At 56.0% G+C, this 20234-nt stretch overlaps 7 protein-coding genes across 7 annotated transcripts in view; 5 read left to right on the plus strand and 2 right to left on the minus strand.

Moving 5' to 3' along the window:
- The first annotated feature begins 1000 nt into the window (after positions 1-1000).
- On the plus strand, positions 1001-2430 carry PHYSODRAFT_285556 (hypothetical protein). Its single transcript, XM_009525509.1, has 4 exons — positions 1001-1257; positions 1352-1602; positions 1638-1841; positions 1867-2430. The coding sequence occupies exons 2-4, from the start codon at positions 1366-1368 to the stop codon at positions 2239-2241; spliced, it is 816 nt and encodes a 271-aa protein (XP_009523804.1). The 5' UTR covers positions 1001-1257; positions 1352-1365; the 3' UTR covers positions 2242-2430.
- Positions 2431-4538: 2108 nt separating this feature from the next.
- PHYSODRAFT_497461 (hypothetical protein) lies at positions 4539-5784 on the plus strand (the record flags this gene model as incomplete). The annotated part of the gene is made up of 3 exons (XM_009525510.1): positions 4539-4773; positions 4821-5228; positions 5291-5784. Coding segments are annotated over 3 exons (1137 nt in total), but the record flags the coding sequence as incomplete, so codon positions are not given.
- Positions 5785-8095: 2311 nt separating this feature from the next.
- On the plus strand, positions 8096-10980 carry PHYSODRAFT_497445 (hypothetical protein; the record flags this gene model as incomplete). Its single annotated transcript, XM_009525511.1, has 2 exons — positions 8096-10423; positions 10501-10980. 2 exons carry the CDS (start codon positions 8096-8098, stop codon positions 10978-10980), a joined length of 2808 nt encoding a protein of 935 aa, XP_009523806.1.
- Positions 10981-11454: 474 nt separating this feature from the next.
- On the minus strand, positions 11455-12628 carry PHYSODRAFT_285558 (hypothetical protein; the record flags this gene model as incomplete). Its single annotated transcript, XM_009525512.1, has 3 exons — positions 12472-12628; positions 11661-11830; positions 11455-11589 (listed from the first exon to the last, which is right to left on the minus strand). Coding segments are annotated over exons 1-3 (444 nt in total), but the record flags the coding sequence as incomplete, so codon positions are not given.
- Positions 12629-12804: 176 nt separating this feature from the next.
- PHYSODRAFT_354366 (hypothetical protein) lies at positions 12805-14459 on the plus strand. The gene is made up of 5 exons (XM_009525513.1): positions 12805-12847; positions 12951-13754; positions 13827-13896; positions 13967-14124; positions 14213-14459. Exons 1-5 carry the CDS (start codon positions 12809-12811, stop codon positions 14387-14389), a joined length of 1248 nt encoding a protein of 415 aa, XP_009523808.1. The 5' UTR covers positions 12805-12808; the 3' UTR covers positions 14390-14459.
- Positions 14426-15598, minus strand: PHYSODRAFT_298972 (hypothetical protein; the record flags this gene model as incomplete). Its single annotated transcript, XM_009525514.1, has 1 exon — positions 14426-15598. One exon carries the CDS (start codon positions 15596-15598, stop codon positions 14426-14428), a length of 1173 nt encoding a protein of 390 aa, XP_009523809.1.
- Positions 15599-15819: 221 nt separating this feature from the next.
- PHYSODRAFT_557322 (hypothetical protein) overlaps positions 15820-20234 on the plus strand; it is a gene marked incomplete at its 3' end in the record, with an annotated part of 7011 nt that continues 2596 nt past the window's right edge. The window contains exon 1 of the mRNA XM_009525515.1: positions 15820-17319. Coding sequence (XP_009523810.1) covers positions 15864-17319 — 1456 coding nt within the window. The 5' untranslated portion in view covers positions 15820-15863. The remainder of the gene's footprint in view (positions 17320-20234) is intronic.

Below are 20234 nucleotides of genomic sequence, written 5' to 3' on the forward strand. Positions count from 1 at the left end.
CATTCGATCATCGGCCTCGACACCAAGCAGACCTAGCTAGGGGCATCCTAATCGGCCCACCACGTACGTACTGACCATTATTGCGGACGAGTGCAAACTGCGGATGCTATGATACACAGATGCGATACCACCTTGCTGTAAGCTCGACAAAGGTGCTCTCGGCCCGACGGTATCATGCGGCTTTGCTTCCATGCAGTTTGGCCATTGCGGGACCAGTTCACACATGGCCGTGCCGAAATGGTACCTTATCGGCCCCAGCAACTCACTGTCAAGTCATTCCCTGTCCAGCTCTGCCGCACGATAGTTAAGCTCCTACTGTACAAGCTTTGCCGCTGATCATCGGACTCTGATGTACTCGAGGAGACTGACGGCTCGCACGCAGTACAACCACAGAGGCCCGACACTTAATAAACTCACGCAACTCGCTGTGCTGTGGCTCAGCAGTGCACGGCAGCTCAGCGCATGTTCACAACGCCCCCCCCTAGCAACAGGCCGACCAGGTGTCGAGGAGCCTCAGTAAATTTTGGCACAAATTTGTCGACGCTTCGAGTCGAACCTAAGCGGAGTATTTGTCCCCGCTGCTCGGCATTGGCGGGCCGCCAAGCCCGCAGGTCGCCGCCGCCGAAATTAGATCTCAGAACGCCGTTTAATTCCAACTGTAGTTCAGAGAAAGTCAGAATTCTGCTAGGATGGCCGCCCTTGGCGCTGGCGCTGTCCAAGAAGCCATCGCAATGAGGAAGTTCCCCCCTGCGATTTCGCTACCTGAGAAGCAGTCTTTTTGGTTGGGGTTGGAGTGACGCCCTCCCCCGGAACGCGTGGACGGCGGCGAATGCCGCTCACGGGCTTCCGGCAGGCGCTCTCGGGCGTCTGCAAGTCCCTTGCGAGTCTCTCCCTTTGGCAGCCACCTTCACCAGCAGTACTACCCGTCACAACCCCCCTTCCGTATCGTTCTAACCGCACTGACCGCACTAACCGCACTAACCGCCTTAGAATAGGCTCGTTCAATGTGCAGTCCCTAGGTTCGCTATACATGCAGTTTGAAACGCTTCCCCAAGACCTGCGCCGCTACCAGATCGATATCCTTGGCCTCCAAGAGACAAGCTGTATGAGCTGGGGCGCTTTGAGGTCGGAGACTACTTACTACTAACGTTGCCGGCACAGGAAGAGCGCTACGGAGTTGGATTTGCCATCTCTCCTCGCGTTACTCCTTACCTCCGTCGGTGCTGGGCTCACAGCGACCGTATCGGCATCTTGCAGATGCGGCTACCTAACACAGGACCCATCAACATCGTCACGGCCTACGCTCCACACAGCGGGCGCCCACTAACTGAAGTAGATGCTTTCTACGCAGACCTTCGAGCAGCCATGGACCAATTCCCCCGCAGAGATATCACCATGATTACCGGAGACTTTAACGCAAAACTCGGGCAGAAAACAACCGGAGAAACGTTTCTCGGGCCTCATGCACGAGGCACGCGTAACCGGAACGGCCACCTCATGGCTGCTTTTTGTGATACTTATCAACTCTTTGCTACCAATACAGCCTTTCCCAAGCGAGCGAAAAACAAGACCACCTGGAGCCAGCGCAAGCGGACACACTGTGTCTACAATAAATCGACTACGTACTCTGCCCTCAGAGTTGTAGACGGTTCTGTCTAGATGCCCAGTCCTGGGGTGGGGCCATCACCCCGTCCGACCACAAGATCGTCACCGCGGACTTTGAGCTCAAGCACATCCGTCGCCTCCGGTTTCCGTCGCGTCGCACAAGCGGCACAACTGTTCACCTCGCACGCAGCGAGTTAGTTCACAACGACGACTCCAGAACCGCTTACGCATCAGCCGTTAAACGGATCCTACCCCCCGCAGACGCTGACGATGGATCCACTATCAACCTGCAATGGGAGGACACTTTTGCGAAGCTACACGAAGCAGCATCGCAGACCATCGGGTTTTCTTCGCCGGATTAACGACGCTGCCGCAGCAACGATGATCCGCTGCTCGCCGCGCTGTCCGAGCAACAACGCCAGCTCCGGCTCCGCATTTACAACGACACATCGGCCAACACAGCGCTGCTGCGCTCTCAGCGAAACAAGATCCTACACCAGATCCGCACTCGCTGCTGTGACCTCGCTAACATGGCCCTCGACGAAAAGGTTTCACGCATCGAGGCTTCAAGCGACTCTCACAAAATGTTCGTTGCCGTCCGCGATCTCGCCTGCAAACCGACACAGCAGCTTCTAATTCAAGACTCATCAGGTAAGTATATACTTCACAGAAACACAGCTAACAAAATTGTCCGAGATCACTTCCAAGTACAGTTTCAAAATCCAGATCAAGCTCAAGTATCGCCAGACCCAACAGCTCAACCCCTCGACTGCCCAATCACGCCGGACGAAGTCCGTGGTGCCCTCCTTCGACTGAACAACGGTCGTGCTGCTGGCCCCGATGCTATTCCTGGTGAACTACTCAAGTATGCCGCTGCTGACGTTGCTCCACGACTCGCACATCTACTAAACCGCAGTTTCGAATGCGGTGAACCCATCCCACTGGGCCAAGGTATCCTGCTGTGTCTCCAGAAGCCGAACAAGCCACGAGGGCAGTGCTCAAGCCTACGCCCGATAGTTCTCCTGAACACTATTCGCAAAGCGGTGTCACTCATCGTTCTCCGCCGCATCACACCCGCGGTCGACAAGTTTCTCTCAGGCCACCAAAGTGGCTTCCGCAAGAGCCGCAGTACGGCTGACGCGGTGTGGGCCCACAAGTGGCTGTGCGCACGGGTACAAAAGTATCGCGAAATCGTTCATGTACTGGGTATCGACTTCTCGTGCGCGTTCGACACGATCGACCGTGCCAAACTCCTCAAAGTTCTACAGCAGTTTCTACACGACGACGAAATCCGGCTGATTCGACTCTTACTATCCGACACAACGCTTTCACTCCGCATCGGCCACCAGATCCTGCAACCATTCGGCAGCAACACAGGTACGCCACAGGGCGACTCACTCTCACCAGTATTATTTGTTATCTACCTAGAAGCAGCACTTAGAGATCTAGCTAGTCACCCTGGAATGCCGCCGGACCTGCTCCAGCAAATGATCGTGTATGCGGACGATGCCGACTTTATCTGTCGGGACCCCGCCCTCGTCGAGCCCATCCAGATCCATGCCCCGGAAGTATTCGCGCGCTGGTCGCTTCAAATGAACGCGGCAAAGACGGAGCACACAATTCTCCGCCGCTGCCTGACATCTGCCAGTGCCGACCCCCACGCTCGTGCAGAGGAAGAAGCATGGAGGTCTACGCGGAAGCTTGGCTCGTTGCTCGGAGATGCCGATGACGTATCGCGTCGGAAAATACTCGCTGCGGCTCCTCTTCGGCGGCTCTGGACGGTCTGGCTGAGATCGCACCGTATCACAGACACGACACGAATTCGCCTCTACAACTGCTACGTACTGCCGATACTACTCTACAACTGCACGACACGAATTCGCCTCTACAACTGCTACGTACTGCCGATACTACTCTACAACTGCGGGACCGGGGCGCTTACACCAACGGAGCTTCACCGACTCGAAAGCTTTCACCGTCGCCAGCTACGGTCTGTCCTCAATGTGCGTTACCCGTACCACATCTCCAACGCTGATCACTACGCAACGTGTGACGAGCGGCCGCTCCGTCACCGGATCACATCTGCGAGGTGGGGGCTTCTCGGGCACATTCTACGGCGACCACAAGATATCCCGGCGTTTATCCAGATGAAGGCGTATTTCTCTTCCTCAGACAGCAGCAAGTGGAGAGGTAGGCCCCGTACCACACTGCCTCTTGTCCTTGATCAGGACCTTGATGCTAGTGGGTGTGGGTACCGCCTCCGCACCAGCTCAGACTTGGAGAGACTTCGACTGCTTGCCCAAGACCGACGTAAATGGAAGGCCCTCATGACTACCATTGCTGACTCACTGCCAGCCAAAGGAGACTCGACGTATGCGGACACCACACTATGCCGCCGACTAGCTAAACTGAGACTAGCGCAGGTGTAATTTGGCTACGCGAACACGTAAATCATTGCATTGCATTGAGAAGCAGTCGGGTGCTATGTTGTCTGCTTGGTTTAAGGTGCCTACGCTTGCATGGGCTCCGGAGGCTTTATGTAACGGGGTTACATGAAATAGTGACCCTGTCACTATTCCGGGATGGTTGCATCGGTCACTCCCCTGGATAGTGACCCAAGTGGCCTCAGAGCCAACAGATACATTTTGTATGACACAAACTATAGGGAACTTAGGATTTGTATGCAGGCCAAATCTGTACCAACCTATAAATACATTCAGTCTTAGATCTACCGCTTTTCAAGTCAAGTCGTCCCCTTCAGACCAGGGGCACGTGAGCGGCTGTTCACTTGGAGTTTGTATACTCCTGCTTCCTCTATTAAGAAGTGCTGTGTGCCCCGTCACACTTTAACAGAAACACGAAAGCCCGTTTGTGTTACAGAGGGTTGCCACTGCACTCCTCAAGTAAAAGAATATTTGCAGCGAACGGTACATGACGTCGATCATAAAACCACAATATACTACGCAAGGTACGTTTGCCGAGGTGCGTCTAAAGTATCTTTTACTACAATTGATGATAGATACTTGTCCACATCGAAAGAAGTGCTGTTAGCATTTCCATATCTACTTACTTACAAATCTGCCATCTCGCTAGAGCTGTTTGACCTTGTATATGATAGTATGTTGACAACTAAGGGGATATCAGGGGCCACCAACAACATTGTTCGCCGTCGACAGAAGCGGTACTACACCCTGTTAGCTGGTGCCGCAACCGAGATAGAGAAACGCAAGCGAGCCGACCCCCACTACAGTCAGCCTTTGCTTCTCCGGTGGAGCAGTATATGACAGATCACGGGTGCCTTGACAGCGAGGTCATCCAAAAATTGTGGCTTACGCAAACTGCAGTGTGCAGTACGTTGGTGGAAGCTCACATGGCGTCTGCGGAGTGCGTTAAAGTACTTAGGGTGGACCACTCGCAAAAGTTTTGTAGCCAGCTGAAGGTGTTTGGCGCAGATGGAAGCAAAGAACAAGTGGCTAGCGTGCGCATGCTGTTGCTTGTCCAGAATGAAGTGGGTCAGTTGCTCGCGCGGGGTCTGACAAAGTCTGAAAACCATGAAGAAACTACCGCTATTTTGCAGCCAATTGCAAACAAGCTGGCCTCCACTTCTCATATTGAGCGATTTTGTGTGTGCGATCACGCAAATGGCATGCGCAACCTCGTGAAAAATGTTTTTGCGAGTCTGTAGTGGTGAAACAAGACCCTTTTCACGTTATCCAGAGATTGACTGAGAAAATAAGCGATTCGGTGAAGCGACAGTGGTTATCTAAGAGACTTTCTGAAGGTTTGTACGACGTGGAGGGAAAGCTTCGATCTCCAGATGTGATGGAGCGCATGTTCACCGCTGCCTTGGCTACAATGAATCCATCGGATATCCGTGTTTCAAGTAGCGAATGGGAAGGCTGCGTCAAAAGTAATTTAGAGCAGATTCATACTGGGGACCTGTTCGTAGAGACGAGCAACTATTGCGAAGGAGGTTGCTCTGTCCGAGTCGTCTCTACCAGTCAGCTGGAGGCTATACATTCCAAGCTTCGCAAGCTACTGGACCGTGTAGTGTCCATCGAAGACGGTCTACGAATTCTGGACATCTTTCTTCTGCAGGTACAGCCGCAAACTCTTCTCTTATCCATTAAGAAAAACTCACAAACATTATTTCTTTTTTATTTTGTGGTTGCAGCATAATCTGAAGGTTGGAGCGACGCAATCCCGAATTCACTGGTTTTGATTTCATGACACTGTGCCGAACTGCTGTTCTTTGCCGAGGAATAATCCCAGATTCACCTCAGCTCGAGTACATTAGCCAGTTGCTTGTAGCCCGTCCGTCCGCAATTAGTCTCCAACAACAATATAGACCGGGGGCTTCGCAATGGCAAGGCCATCGTTCGTGGGAGACTCTGTACGACATGATTCCATTGCGGGTTGAATATGCTGAGGGGAATATGCTCCGCAACGATTCTGCGCTCGACGACATCCGAACAATGTTATATTCTGCATATCGAGGGTGCAAGCAAATGAACCAGCACGACTTCACCGAGAACTTGGGTCTGGAGCCAGAGTACGAGAGTACCTCTGAATTTTCTGCTCACGAGTTTGCGCTGTTGAAACAAGTGCGTGCTGAGCAACTTGCTTCTAAAGAAGCAAAGTGGGAGCAGTGTGAGGTGGTCACAACGATTCTGTATAATGCAGCGGTCAGGCGGATGGATAACCCCAGCATAGCCATCAGGAAGCACAGTCACCAAGCGATTGCTCGGCGGTTAGCCTCTATAGATTTGCAGCTGACGCAGTGCGCGCCTAAAGCCTTAAGCAAAGAGGCTCGGACCCTGATGGTGCAAAACAAGATGGTCAACGATGAAGAAAATCGCGGAGGCGAGAGCTCGCTTCAAGAAAATTTGTTTCAGATTCTGAGATTGTCGACGGGCATCAAAAGTGTAAAGCAAGTGTACCGCTCGGTATATCATTTTGCAGCATGCACATGTACCGACATTAATCGTAAGAGTGACGAGTTTCTTGAGCGGCGCTGGGAGTCTCTGCGCCGAGCTCAAAACTACAGTCGCAACAAGAGAACTGGAGAAAATAAATTGAAGCAGCCAAAAATTGATTCTGTCGAAGGCAGAGTCTGCGAGCAACCCGTTCACCCAAGGCCTCAAGATTCTACTGCGGTCGTGGTCCCGCTGCGTTCATCTGCAGAGCTGTCCTCGTCTGGCGCGCCAACTTTTCCGTCGACAAGGGAGCCGAATCTGTCGGTGACTCCGCCAACAAGACCTACGCACGAGATTCTCGGCGAAGAAACGAAAACCGCGCTGCTAGAATATGCCGCCACTATACCCAAAGGAACACACGGCAAGTGGGCTAATATCCATGCTTTGTACTTGAAGATGAACCCGGCTGGAACTCTAAACCAAAATGCTCTTTGCTGTCAACTCAAGCAACGGAGTTGGAATGCGAAGCAGCTACGAGTGAACAGCAGTACCGTAGTAGCAGAAAGGATGCCACAATCTGCACTAGTGACGCGTGTTGTCCAGCCAAGTCTTGCACTCCAGCAGATCGCCCAGCCGCCAGAGCCGCAGCAGCTAGCAGCAGCGGAAGACAATGAAAACGATAACGGCCCCGCGTGCGAGAGTTGTCGGACCCGAAAACGAGGTTGCAACGCAAACAGCAAGAACCCAGACTGCGAAAAGCGAAAGAAATCTAAAACCCAGTCCATTGCCACGTTTTTCGTATCAAAATAAATCAATACTACATGCAAACATCTTCGACCAAGTTAGTATTTGTGTCAAATAGTGAGAGCATCATGTTATTGATTTCGTACCAAAAGCCCTGCTATTCTCTATGTCACTGGCACTTGCAAATGGCTCGGCTCGATTGAATAAAACTGCATCCAAACCCTCGCCGAAGACCTTAATCTCCATACTGCTGTATTCAAGCTGTTCGCTATGCTAACAACACATAAGTACACAGAGTGGTTAGGCACAGTTCAGAGTAGGTGGGGGTGCATTGGAACGCTTACGGGTGCGGTGGGTTAATGCTATCGCATGAAAACCACTTCTAGGTGCTTGGTCTGCCGAGAGCTGGTCTAGCTCCCGTCCACAGGCGCCACACTGATAGTCGCCATCTTGACGTTGAGAACAGCGAGCTTCGTTGACGCGTTGAGCGAAGACGCAGCATTAGCGTCAGTACTAGTGCCATCTCGTCATGGTCGGCGGCTCTCTCGAGCTGCTTGTCACGTTTAGTGAGCTATGCGGAGCTTCGCTGTCTTGGCAACTTGCCTGGATACTTGTTGTGATGTTTGCTCTCGGGCTAATTATATTGGCTAAAATTGTTGTCGGGGGAAGCAGGAAAACTGCCAGGAATAGGTCACTTTCGGTCACTTTCGGTCACTTTTGGTGACTTTTGGTCCCTGGGATATTCCGGACAATACCGGTCAACCCCCCCCCCCCCCGGCTCTGCTGCGTCGTCAGTCATACATTCTCCAAGTGAAGGGGGCGGCCCCAGCATGAGCATGCTGAACCGCTTCTCGAGCGCCGTGCAGACGGCCGTGTCGGGCGCGGCGTCGGCCGCCGTCTCGGGCGCGCAGAACCTGCAGGGCATGCTGAGCGAGGAGTACCTGAAGCACTACGAGACGCCCAAGGACTGCACGGCGTCGGGCGGCCACGAGCTGAGCTGGAAGATCTTCCCGGCCGTGCACCGCAAGACCAACCACGAGTACAGCGTGTTCCTCTTCGACAAGGACGACCTCAAGCGCCTCAAGAGCAAGGAGGCGCAGGACCGCGTGCTCGAGATCCTGCGCCAGGAGATGAAGACGCTGCGCGTGCTGCGCCACCCGCACGTGCTCAAGGTGGAGGAGGTCTTCGAGGAGAGCCGCCGCTCGCTGTGCTTCGTCACGGAGCGCGTCACGTGCTCGCTGGCCAACGCCTGCAAGAACTTCACCAACATCGCCAACGTCACGCCCGAGGTGCTCGAGATCGGCCTCACCGAGTTCGAGCTCGCCTGCGGCCTCATGCACGTGGGAGAGGCGCTCAGCTTCCTGCACCGCGAGGGACGCCGCGTGCACCTCAGTCTCGGCCCGCACAGCATCTTCATCACGCCCAAGGGCGAGTGGAAGCTCGGCGGCATGGGCTTCTGCCGAGTCGTGGAGCCAGGACAGACGTCGCGTAGCGAATACTACAGCTTCGACGCCTCCACGGGCACGAGGAACCCGACGACTGGAGCGATCGAGGGCAGCTGGGAACCCCCGCTCGAGTACTGCGCGCCCGAGCTGGTCACCGAGCCGCGCCAGTTCGACTGCAAGGCGGATATGTTTTCGCTCGGTCTGCTGGTGTACGAACTCTTCGTGCCAGCTCGTGCCGACGGCGGACGCAATCCTGTACTGGATGTGCGCGACGGCAACAAGATGACCCACGGCTACAAGGTGCAGTCTCTGCACCCGATCTCGTTCCCGACCTCAGTGCCGACAGCGCTACAGAACACAATCCGTTCGCTGCTGTCAGTGGAGCCGGCAAAGCGTCCCGAGGCCCGCGCGTTCCTCGCGTCGCCGTTCTTTGATTCGGGTCCGATCAAGACCCTGCGGACGCTGCAAAGTTTGGTGGAGCAGGAGCCAGCGGCACAGGCGAAGTTCCTCACGACGCTGCCCGACGCTATCGATGGATTCTTGCCGCGTGTGCTGCGTGATATGGTCATTCCGGGTCTTCAGTCGGTCGTCATTAACAAGGCTGTTGCTCCGTTTGTGATCACTCCGCTGCTCAAAATTGTGGCCAAGGTGGACAAGCAGACGTTCTCGTACTCGATCGCGCCCATGATGGTCCCTCTGCTGGCCATCACGGAGCCTGTGCAATGTATGCTGATGTTCGTGTCCGAGCTGGAAACGCTCATCCCGAAGGCCGAGGACGGCTATATTCGCGACCACGTTGTGCCTATGCTCTGCCGTGCTTTGGATAGCACGGTGCCTGAAATCCTGGACACCGTGCTGAACAAGATTGTGGACCAAGCGAGCTTGTTCGAGTACCGCATCCTGAAGCAGGTGATTTTGCCGCGCGTGAACAAGCTCATTCTTACTCCACCGCAGCCTTCCGTGCGAATCAACGCCTTGCTCTGGCTGGCCAAGTCGTTCCACGTGTTTGACAAGGACCTGCTGATTGAGAGCGTGCTGCCCACTCTGCAGCAGACTCTTCACGAAGACAAGACCCCCGCCGCGTGTATGTGCATCCTCGGCTGCTACGATAACCTCGGCAAGCATCTGGGTCCGGAGTTCACGGCAAAGCTGATCATCCCTGCGGTGGCTCCGCTTTTGTGGGAGCAGACCTTGAACAACTCGCAGTTTGACATGGTGTGCGAGAAAATTCAGGACATGCTCAAGGCTGTGATTAGCGAGCGTGACAAGTCCTTCACTTCGCATAGCTCTGTTAGCTCTGTGACTACAGGCATTACGGCCGCTTCTGGAATGTCTGAAGCCGTTCGTGCCGCGGAGGCCTCGAAGGAGAAGGAGTCGGGCGTTGCTGCAGCAAATAAACTGCTGTCTGAAGAATACGTCCCGAAGAAGCAGCCCGAACCGGAGGCCGGACAGAACCAGAGGCCCGACCGTTACTCGGACGACCCGTTCTACCTGGGCGACTCCAAATCGTCCTCTAGCAGCAGGACGCAGAGCACCAGAACGGAGCGGCGTGACTCGGCTGGTCACCGCGAGTCAGCAGCGGAGCGTGCGGAGTCGTTCTCGGCACGCCGCCGTGCAGGCAAGAAGGGAAGTGCACGGTCCAACAACCGTCGTGCAGGCAAGAAGGACGATGGAAACGCTGATCTGCTGGGTATGGATGCTACTGCTTCCAAGGTGCGTACAATTGCTGGTTGGGACTTGAGGAAGGCTCTCATTGCTCACGTGTTGTATTATTCTTTACATTCGCGCAGCCGTCTACCACGTCAAACGATCTTCTCGACACTGGCAATCTGCTCACTGCTCTCCCTGCTGCTCCAGCACCTGCTGCGGCGCCAGGTTCCAACGGTGGTGGTGGTGAAATGTTTAATGGTATGAGCATGGGTATGAGCGGTGGCGTCCAGTCGGGAGCACCAACGTACACAAGCCAGAACACGATGGGGATGCAGTCGAACCCGATGGCTCAGCAGCAAGGCGTGGTGCCTTACGGCCAGAACATGGGCAATGGCATGATGAACCAGCAGCAGCAGCAGTACAACCCCGGCATGATGCAAATGACTCCGTACGGGATGCAGCAGCAAGCCCCTATGAGCGGCGGCGGTGGTTACGGTCAAGGTGGCAACATGGGGCTTGCCGGCCCCGGTCAGATGTTGCAGATCCAAGCCGCTGGGTACGACCCGTATGCGCCGCAGCAGCAGAGTGGCGACAAGTTTAGCGCCTTTGACGGCTTGTAGTCGCCAGTTTGATTCATTTTCGTGTTGTAGAAGATAGGAACGGGCAACGGATAACGTGGTGAATGATCAAACTCAGGGCTACGAGCATCGTTGGCTGATTGATCACTGCATCTTGCTTGGATCGAAGGAATGAATCCCATGGTGCGGACACTAAGAATTGAGTAGCAACAAACGATGTAGAACAAGTGACGGTGAAATTTCCTCAACGTTTCCATTGTGTATTAGAAGCAAGTGACTCAATGGGAATAGCGTCTGCCATTGTTCTCAAGGGTGCGAACCAAGAATTCAAATGAAGCAGCCACCAACTTAAAGAGCGTGGCCGTACTTGGCAAGCGTGGGCTTGAGCTCCGAGTTCTCGGCGAACACCTTGGCCTCGGCCTCGGCAAGACGCTTCTGCTGGGCAACCTTCTTCTTGTAGAAGGCGTCCGACTTGAGCGTACGCTTGGCCTCGAGACGCTTGACCAGCTCGGCGTGACGCCAGCCGACCTCCGAGGCGAGGTCGCCAAGGACGGTGTAGCGGCGGTTGGCCTTCAGGCGCAGCACACGCAGAGCCTGGGGGATGACCATGCGCTTCTGCTTGTCGTACGGCGACGGGATGCCGTCGAACGTCTGCAATCAAACAAGTTATAGCAAGTAAGTATTAAATGATCAACAATAATTCAGTTGCAGACTCGCCGTACCTTAAGTCGCTGCAGGGCGGCGGCACCACGGGCCGTCTTGTGCGGCAGCATGCCACGGATCGTGCGCCACAGCATGCGCGACGGGGCACGGTAGTGGATGGGGCCCTTCTTGGGGTTGGTGGCCGTACGCTTGTTCAAGAACTGGAAGAACTTGACTTTGTTGCGCACGTCTGTTGTATTCGTGGAAGCAAGAGCAGATCACATCAGTAATCCGTTCTCGAGACCACACAGCCAGACGGCATGACACACCGCTGCTTCACCACAACAACATCCAGAGATGTCGAGCAGCTCCGCAGGGTGTCTGCACGCAGCGACTTTTGCATGTTTGGGGAGGTTTGCAGCGATTGCCATCGTCGTTTCCTCGTCCGGGTCGACTCGCTCACTTGGAGTCACTCTATCATCTCCAGCTTCTCCATGGCTTGCCACTCAACGCAAGTCCCTTCGACACACGTTCCACATCTTCACGCTCCACCTCGAAGCAAAATCCGACGCGGAACGCGGCGGCGCAGCAGCTGAAGAACCCGAAGACGACGACGAATGACCCGCGGTCTGGGCGAGTCGACGCGGGCGGTGATCGGAAAGTCAAACACGCTCGACAGGCAGCTCTCCTTGCCACACTCAAACAATCTCTACGCAGCGAGACACCCTGCTTCACTTCCTAACGCGACTGGGCCGGCGCCCTCAACTGCACACCCGAAGGCCCATAGGCAGCAGAGGTGCTGGACCCGGGCGTACAGCTTGATGCTGGGCGGCCTGCACCTGTCTGTCTCTGCTGGATACACAATTACAGTTCTTCAGGGGGAATACGTACGCGAGCCGGAGATCTCAAGCTGCTCGCAACGCACAGCCACGACGTGCTGGCCCTGCAGGAGCTCCTTGGCGATCAGGGAGGCCAGGCGGCCCACCAGGTGGCCGCGGCAGTCGACAACGATCGGCTTCTCAAACACCATTTTACTTCGAGGTTTCACCGGGGAAGAGGAAATGGAGCAACATGGGGCTGCGGCGGCTCCCGAGCCACCCGCCGCCAATCGCTGCCCCTGGCCAATCGCTGGCTCGAAACGAGTTTCGGCGAATCACAGAGGACGGTGAAATAAGTGTACGGAACATAAATCACACACAATCGTACACAATTGTGGAGCCACTACAAGATGGACGAGCTGCCGCGGCGCCCGGTGCGGCTGTTCGACGTGAGTGCTGCGCGGCTGCTGGCTTCCTGTGGGTCGATAGACTACGGCATCTGACTAACTAATTGTGTGTGCGTGTTGCTCTCTCTGTTCGGCGGTCTCGTAGTGGGAGAATGCAGACGCCCAGGTCGTGACGGACCCCGAGAGTGTGGCGCTGGCGACGGCGTTCAAGAAGAAGTCGCTGGACAAGTGGGAGGAGGCCAAGAAGCTGCGCGACGACCCGGTGCTGGACAACCTGGAGGAGGCTTCGCAGGAGGCGAAGCAGAAGCTCAGCACGTCGGGAGGGTCGAGCAACCTCAGCAACTCCATCGGCCCGGACTCCGAGTCGGAGACAACATTTCGGCAGCGATCGCAGCAGTCGTGGCGCAAGCAGCACCAAGAGCTGGTGGATGAGGCGTCACACATTGGCGAGAAGAAGGATGCTGATTTGGGCGCGACGGGTGGCAGTTTGGGATCTAGCCTCGCGGAAAAGCTACTGCAGCGAGGCTACGGACTGGGCTCCAGCCAACTCAAAGCAGACGCAAGGCAGTCGAGTGTTGTTGCTACGAACACGACAAAGGACGAGGGGGCGTCGCTAGCTCTGAAATCTGGACGTGATTACAGGGAACGGTTGGTGGCGTTCTACACCAAATACAACCCTTCCAAGCTTGGTGCAGTCGATCGCACACTGGGGGCTTATAGCGGTCGTGAAGAAGAGCTATTTCAGAAGCTCCATGAACGCTACGTGGTCGATGCAGGCTTGAGTCTGCAACAGCGAAAGAAGAAGTTTATCACCAAAGACAGCGATCCTACTGTTTACATGGATATCTCGATTGCTGGGGCGCCTGCGGGACGAATCACCATGCGTCTACGAAAGGACGACATTCCGCTCGCTTCTGAGAACTTCCGCGCTCTGTGCACCGGCGAGAAGGTACTTATGGCTCTGAGTTTGCTGGTTATGGTTGGGCTGGCACACAGTATCTAACACTACTTGTTCATGCAGGGTGGAATTCTGCACTTCAAAGGCTGCAAGTTCCATCGCATTATCAAAGACTTTGTGGTCCAAGGCGGAGGTAAGTAATCGCTTTTTCCCATTTTCTTTTAACCCGCGCTCTTGTTTGACGGTGTGCTGCGTGATCTCAGATTTCACTACAGGTGACGGCACCGGTGGCCAGAGCATTTATCGCGGTACCCCACACGGCGATTTATGGGGAAACTTCAAGGACGAGAAGTTTATGCCTCACGACGATGTGGGGCTACTGTCGATGGCTAACGCCGGCAAGAATACCAACGGTTCGCAGGTATTTTACTGGCCTAACTTTGAAAGCTGTAGAGATGTCTGCTTTACTGATAGTGTATTCACGCTGACTTTTGTTTGGACCCGTGCAGTTTTTCATTACGACGAAAGCAAACCTCAAGAATCTGGATGGAAAGCACGTGGTGTTTGGTGAGGTGATTGAAGGGCTGGACGTCGTGGACGCGATGCAGAACGTGAAAGTAAGCAAGGGCAACAGTCGCCCTGTGCCCGAAAATGAAGTTGCAATCGTGGATTGTGGAGAGCTGTAGTCAGGATATAGTCACCAGCATGCATGAAAGTTCTTGTTAGAAAAGTAAATGTGCAAGATCTTTTTTCACTACGATTTTGTGTTTGCCGGCTCCACCTGCGGAGCTGTTGCGGCCCCCATCGTGGACTGTTGCGCCTCCTACGCGAACTCGAGCTTTGTGAATTCCTTCCGACAGCTCCGCGCGTTTTACAGAAGATGAGCGCAGCGATGCAGATGAAGGCTGACGGGGTTTGCAGTGCGTACCTCCCCCATACGCTGCAGCTCGTAGATGGTTTTCGTCGACTTCATTTTTGTTGGTGTCAATTGAGCTGGAGTTCTGAAAGGCACTTACGTGCAACTCGCTTTGATTCACTTGATGACCACTCTCGAGTACAACTACAGCAGGAGTGCTGACGTGTGATAGGCGTTGGTTGAGCTTCTCCAGAGATTGCAGCAGCTGCCGCTCTTCCGCTGTGCTAGAGTCGATGTCATCGAGAATGCTTTGCGCATTCACGGAAGCATTCTCATTGTCCTTCGGTCTCACCTCAACAGTGGTCTGGTTTGGCTTTCTTGTGGGAACCTGAGTCGAATGGCGCAGTTTTGCTCGGTCACCTGAAGACACCGATGGATGTTTATCTACCCCGTTCTTTGCGGCCACTGAAGAGGTTTCTCGGGCATTCATCGCCTCATTAGCAGGTTTCCCCACCGCCTGCATCTGCCGACGCCGTTCTACAAGCTTCGGTATTCGAGAGGTTCCACAGACAGTGTTGCCCCCTATCTGCTCGCCGTAGATTGTCTTGTCAAGTTTCCTGCCCGGCAGCTTCAACAGACTCGGCCGCACATTCGTACTGCTACTTTTGATACATTCTGGGCCAGTTTGATGCGGGGAACTTAGTTCTTCACCAAACGCAACAACGGACATGGATAGATCCAGGCTATCTACCACCCGAAGCTTCGGTGCTCTAGTCCGACTCCCGCGCTCACTGTCACTTGGTAGCGAATTCGTACTGCTAGAGCAATAGTCATCGTCACTGTCTGAGCCACTCGATAGCTCAGCTGGCGCCAAGTCAAACCCGCAAGAGATCTTCCTATCGAGCTCCTGCTGTTGCTGCGCCGCGTCTGCGTTCTTTTGGTCCTTGCGCCGTCGTCGCCTGGCCTCCATCGACGCCAGCCTCGCCGTGACTCCCTCCAGGTCGTACTCGTCCGCCTCGTTCTTGCTGCTGCGCTGCATTGGTCGGCTGGCATTAGTTGGAGTTTCCTGCTCACACTTCAACGTGTAAAACGACCGTGCACACTTTTGTTCAGTCAGGGAAAGTTCTCGTGGCGCTTCTCTTTTCGACCAATCCCAACTCTCGATCCACAAAAGTGAATGGCCAAACACCAAATGGTGTTCACCACGGTCTCTGCACCACCAGCATCAGCCCCAAGCACCTGCCACTCTTCGATCCGACCGCTCGCAGCTCCCCAGCCCCAGAGCCTCTCGACCGCAAGACAAAATGCTGAGCAAGACGATGCTGCGCTCGGGCGCCTCCTCGCCGCTGCGCAAGACGCTGCTGCAGCGCGCGTTCGCCACGTCGGGCGGCGACTCGCCCAAGGCCGTCGACGGCGTGCGCATCAACCGCTACAGCGCCACCGTGACGCAGCCCAAGGCGCGCGGCGCCTCGCAGGCCATGCTGTACGCCACGGGCATGACCGAGGAAGACATGGACAAGCCGCAGGTGGGCATCGCCTCCATGTGGTGGGAGGGCAACCCGTGCAACATGCACCTGCTGGACCTGGCGGGCGAGGTGAAGAAGGGCGTGAACGCCGCGGGCCTCGTGGGTCTGCGCTTCAACACGATCGGCGTGAGCGACGGCATCAGCATGGGCACGGACGGCATGAGCTACAGCCTGCAGTCGCGCGACCTGATCGCCGACTCGATCGAGACGGTCATGGGCGGCCAGTGGTACGACGCGAACATTTGCATCCCCGGCTGCGACAAGAACATGCCTGGGTGTGTGATCGCCATGGCGCGCGTGAACCGTCCGTCGCTGATGGTGTACGGCGGCACCATCCGTGCTGGCTGCAGCTCCAAGGGCGAGACGCTCGATGTCGTCTCGGCTTTCCAGGCCTACGGCGAGTACATTGCTGGCCGTATCACTGAGGAAGAGCGCCATGACATCATTCGCAACGCTTGCCCTGGAGCGGGTGCTTGCGGCGGCATGTACACTGCCAACACGATGGCTACGGCCATTGAGACGCTGGGTCTGAGTCTGCCGTTCTCTTCCAGTTTCCCTGCTGACTCGCCCGAGAAGCAAAACGAGTGCGTCCACGCCGGTGAGGCGATCAAGGTTCTGCTCGAGAAGGACATCAAGCCGCTTGACATCCTGAGCCGCGAGGCTTTCGAGAACGCCATCACGGTCACCATGGCTCTGGGTGGATCCACCAACGCCGTGCTGCACCTGATCGCTATCGCTCGTGCCGCGAACATCCCGCTTTCCATCAACGACTTCGAGAGGATCAGCGAGCGCGTGCCGTTCCTCGCCGACCTCAAGCCCAGTGGCAAGTTCGTGATGGAGGACATCCACCGCGTGGGTGGCACCCCCGCTGTCCTGAAGTACCTGTTGAACCAGGGCTTCATCCACGGCGACTGCCTGACTGTGACGGGCAAGACGCTCGCGGAGAACCTCGAGCAGGTGCCCGATCTCTCGGACAACCACGAGATCATCCACCCCGTGGACCGCCCGCTGAAGTCCAGCGGACACCTGCGCATCCTGCGCGGTGACCTGGCCCCGGAGGGTTCGGTGGCTAAGATCACCGGCAAGGAGGGTCTTGTCTTCACTGGTACGGCGAAGGTGTACGACTGCGAGGAGGACATGATGGCTGGTCTGGAGAACAACGAGATCACGAAGGGAAGCGTTGTCATCATCCGCTACGAAGGCCCCAAGGGTGGCCCCGGCATGCCGGAGATGCGTAAGTTTTCTGCTATCCGCTCTCGATCTTGACGCGTGTGTTGCCGTGTTTCTGACGTGATGTGTTTTTGCTGTTCGTTTCAGTTGCCCCGACGTCTGCGATCATGGGCGCTGGCCTCGGCAAGGACGTTGCCATGCTCACTGACGGCCGCTTCTCTGGCGGTTCGCACGGCTTCATCATCGGCCACATCACGCCCGAGGCGCAGGTTGGTGGCCCCATCGCTCTGGTGAAGAACGGCGACAAGATCACGGTGGACGCGGAGAAGAACCGCATCGACCTGGTGGACGTGACTGCTGAGGAGCTGGCGGAGCGCAAGAAGCAGTGGGTCGCTCCTCCTCTGAAGGCCACTCGCGGCACTCTGTACAAGTTCATCAAGAACGTGAAGTCTGCCTCGGAGGGCTGCGTCACGGACGAGTAAGCGCCTTAACGCGCGTGCACTGCTCAGTTCAGCTGGCCATCGGGTAGAATGTCAAGCTGCTTGCCTTGCATGTGCGATACTTGAAATAATCGTTAGAAGCACTCGATTCATGTACAGTGTAGCTCTTAGTCTCTTTAAGGATAAGCACGACCAGATGCAGTCGCCCTTGCTTCCTTCCTTCCTGCATCAAGGCTCGCCACACGAAAACTCCCCTCGACTCGAGGGAATGCACGATCGTGAGGCGGGGGTGAACGACATTGAACCGGTCAAGTGTGCGCGCAATCATCACGTGGTGTGCACCACATCATGCTCTTTTCCACCAATCTCCGATTTATATCCTGCATTTTCGCCAGTCAGATCAATTCCCGTCCCGTCTTTATCTCATTGAAGATGATTGGCCAAACGCCCTCACCACCAGAAAAGATCCCTTCACACGGTATCCGCCAAACGTCAGCACTTGCTGCCGGTCATTCCTGCAGACACCTCGCAAGTCTCCGAGATGCTGAGCAAGACGATGCGTTCCGGCGCCTCCTCGCCGTTGCGCAAGACGCTGCTGCAGCGCGCGTTCGCCACGTCGGGCGGCGACTCGCCCAAGGCCGTCGACGGCGTGCGCATCAACCGCTACAGCGCCACCGTGACGCAGCCCAAGGCGCGCGGCGCCTCGCAGGCCATGCTGTACGCCACGGGCATGACCGAGGAAGACATGGACAAGCCGCAGGTGGGCATCGCCTCCATGTGGTGGGAGGGCAACCCGTGCAACATGCACCTGCTGGACCTGGCGGGCGAGGTGAAGAAGGGCGTGAACGCCGCGGGCCTCGTGGGTCTGCGCTTCAACACGATCGGCGTGAGCGACGGCATCAGCATGGGCACGGACGGCATGAGCTACAGCCTGCAGTCGCGCGACCTGATCGCCGACTCGATCGAGACGGTCATGGGCGGCCAGTGGTACGACGCGAACATTTGCATCCCCGGCTGCGACAAGAACATGCCTGGGTGTGTGATCGCCATGGCGCGCGTGAACCGTCCGTCGCTGATGGTGTACGGCGGCACCATCCGTGCTGGCTGCAGCTCCAAGGGCGAGACGATCGACTACGTGTCCGCGTCGGAGGCTTACGGTGCATACCTGACCAACAAGATCACGGAGGAAGAGCGTCACGACATTATTCGCCACGCTTGCCCTGGAGCGGGTGCTTGCGGCGGCATGTACACTGCCAACACGATGGCTACGGCTATCGAGACAATGGGTCTGAGTCTGCCCTACTCTTCCAGCTCTCCTGCCACTTCGACGGAGAAGCAGGACGAGTGTCTGCGTGCTGGCGAGGCCATTAAGCTGCTGCTGGAGAAGAACATCAAGCCGCTTGACATTCTTTGTCGCGAGTCTTTCGAGAACGCTATCACCAGTACGATGGCGTTGGGCGGATCGACGAACTCCGTGCTGCACCTGATCGCTATCGCTCGTGCGGCCGGCATTCCGTTGACCATCGACGACTTCGAGAAGGTCAGCGAGCGCGTGCCTTTCCTTGCTGATGTCAAGCCGAGTGGCCGATACGTCATGGAAGATATTCACCGTGTCGGTGGCACCCCTGCTGTCCTCAAGTACCTCATGAAGCAAGGCTACATTAACGGCGACGTCCTCACGGTGACCGGCAAGACGCTAGCGGAGAATCTCGAGAACGTGCCGGATCTGTCAGACAACCACGAGATCATCCACCCGGTTGATCGTCCTCTGAAGTCCAGTGGACACTTGCGCATTCTTCGTGGCGACCTGGCTCCGGAGGGCTCTGTGGCCAAGATTACTGGCAAGGAAGGGTTGACGTTTACGGGTACGGCGAAGGTGTACGACTGCGAAGAAGACATGCTTGCGGCTGTGGAGAACAACGAGATCACGAAGGGAAGCGTTGTCATCATCCGCTACGAAGGCCCCAAGGGTGGCCCCGGCATGCCGGAGATGCGTAAGTTTTCTGCTATCCGCTCTCGATCTTGACGCGTGTGTTGCCGTGTTTCTGACGTGATGTGTTTTTGCTGTTCGTTTCAGTTGCCCCGACGTCTGCGATCATGGGCGCTGGCCTCGGCAAGGACGTTGCCATGCTCACTGACGGCCGCTTCTCTGGCGGTTCGCACGGCTTCATCATCGGCCACATCACGCCCGAGGCGCAGGTTGGTGGCCCCATCGCTCTGGTGAAGAACGGCGACAAGATCACGGTGGACGCGGAGAAGAACCGCATCGACCTGGTGGACGTGACTGCTGAGGAGCTGGCGGAGCGCAAGAAGCAGTGGGTCGCTCCTCCTCTGAAGGCCACTCGCGGCACTCTGTACAAGTTCATCAAGAACGTGAAGTCTGCCTCGGAGGGCTGCGTCACGGACGAGTAAGCGCCTTAACGCGCGTGCACTGCTCAGTTCAGCTGGCCATCGGGTAGAATGTCAAGCTGCTTGCCTTGCATGTGCGATACTTGAAATAATCGTTAGAAGCACTCGATTCATGTACAGTGTAGCTCTT

The sequence above is a fragment of the Phytophthora sojae genome, assembly GCF_000149755.1.
Source record: "Phytophthora sojae unplaced genomic scaffold PHYSOscaffold_3, whole genome shotgun sequence".
NCBI lineage: Eukaryota > Oomycota > Peronosporomycetes > Peronosporales > Peronosporaceae > Phytophthora > Phytophthora sojae.